General features: G+C 39.9%; 1 protein-coding gene across 1 annotated transcript in view; it reads left to right on the top strand.

Annotated features, from left to right (window-relative positions):
• Nucleotides 1-226: 226 nt before the first annotated feature.
• Nucleotides 227-1,144, top strand: part of LOC107579898 (ankyrin repeat and BTB/POZ domain-containing protein 2-like) — a gene marked incomplete at its 3' end in the record, with an annotated part of 2,781 nt that continues 1,863 nt past the window's right edge. Inside the window, exons 1-3 of the mRNA XM_016265682.1 lie at nucleotides 227-313; nucleotides 597-698; nucleotides 896-992. Coding sequence (XP_016121168.1) covers nucleotides 227-313; nucleotides 597-698; nucleotides 896-992 — 286 coding nt within the window. The remainder of the gene's footprint in view (nucleotides 314-596; nucleotides 699-895; nucleotides 993-1,144) is intronic.

Here is a 1,144-nt window from a genome sequence, read left to right on the forward strand (position 1 = left end):
AATTGTTTGGTTACCAACATTCTTCAGAATATCTTCTTTTGTGTTCAATGGAAGAAAGAAACTCATACAGGTTTGGAACAAAGTGAGGGGATGTAATGTATGACAGATTTTTCATTTTTGGGTGAACTGTCCCTTTAACAGAGTTATGCAGTAATGTATATTTAACAAAGTGTTTTTGGTGAAGTATGTTTAACCCTCTTTCTCTCTCTCTGTGGGTGTGTAGGGCATGACTCCTCTGATGTACGCCTGCTCAGCAGGGGACGAGGCTCTAGTGCACATGCTCATTGATGCTGGTGCGAACTTGGATGTAGCGGTAATGACACTGTACTCGTTCAGCCACATTATATGTCTTTTTTACCTATTTATCTATACCAGGGTGTCCAGTCCTGCAGTGGAAATGTCCATTAATCCTGTAGACCTTGATTAGCTAGTCCAGGTGTGTTTAATTAGGATTGGAACTACACTCTGCAGGATATTGGCTTTGTTGAATGAATGGTTTATTGTATTGTAATACTCCGGGAACTCACACATATGCAGAAGCATTTTGGTGGTTTACTAAGAAATACATATGTTTTGAACTTTGTTTTTCTTTTCAGGTGCCCAACTGTTCACCAAAACATCCCTCTGTCCATCCTGAGAGCCGCAGCTGGGTGGCCCTTACCTTTGCTGTGCTGCATGGACACATATCTGTAGTGCAGGTGAACATGCACTCTAGTTACAGTACATGTACAGTACTATTATTTCATGTAGTGGTTCAAGAATAGTGTATGTATTTACTGTCATACATTCATTTTAAATATGACTTAGAAAATAAGGCATGTTCTACTGTATATTGACATTACAAACTGTCATTGGAGGACTATCATGTTAAATTAACTTTGTTTGGCCTTTCCAGCTCCTGTTAGATGTGGGAGCAGATGTGGAGGGCACAGCCCTGAGAAACGACCACCAAAGCTCAGCAGAAACACCTCTCCAGCTGGCATCAGCCGCAGGTGGGGAAAAACAGTGCAAAGTCATCCTTAACATGCTTTCTTTTAAAGAGTTATGTTTGAATGTATTCTTAACACATAAAACTATAGCAGAGGCTATTTTCACCCTGGCACAAATAGTGGCAGATACTATTTGCAATGTAAATATAAAATAG

This window comes from Sinocyclocheilus grahami, unplaced genomic scaffold, assembly GCF_001515645.1.
Source record: "Sinocyclocheilus grahami isolate Dianchi unplaced genomic scaffold, SAMN03320097.WGS_v1.1 scaffold21393.1, whole genome shotgun sequence".
Taxonomy (NCBI): Eukaryota; Metazoa; Chordata; class Actinopteri; order Cypriniformes; family Cyprinidae; genus Sinocyclocheilus; species Sinocyclocheilus grahami.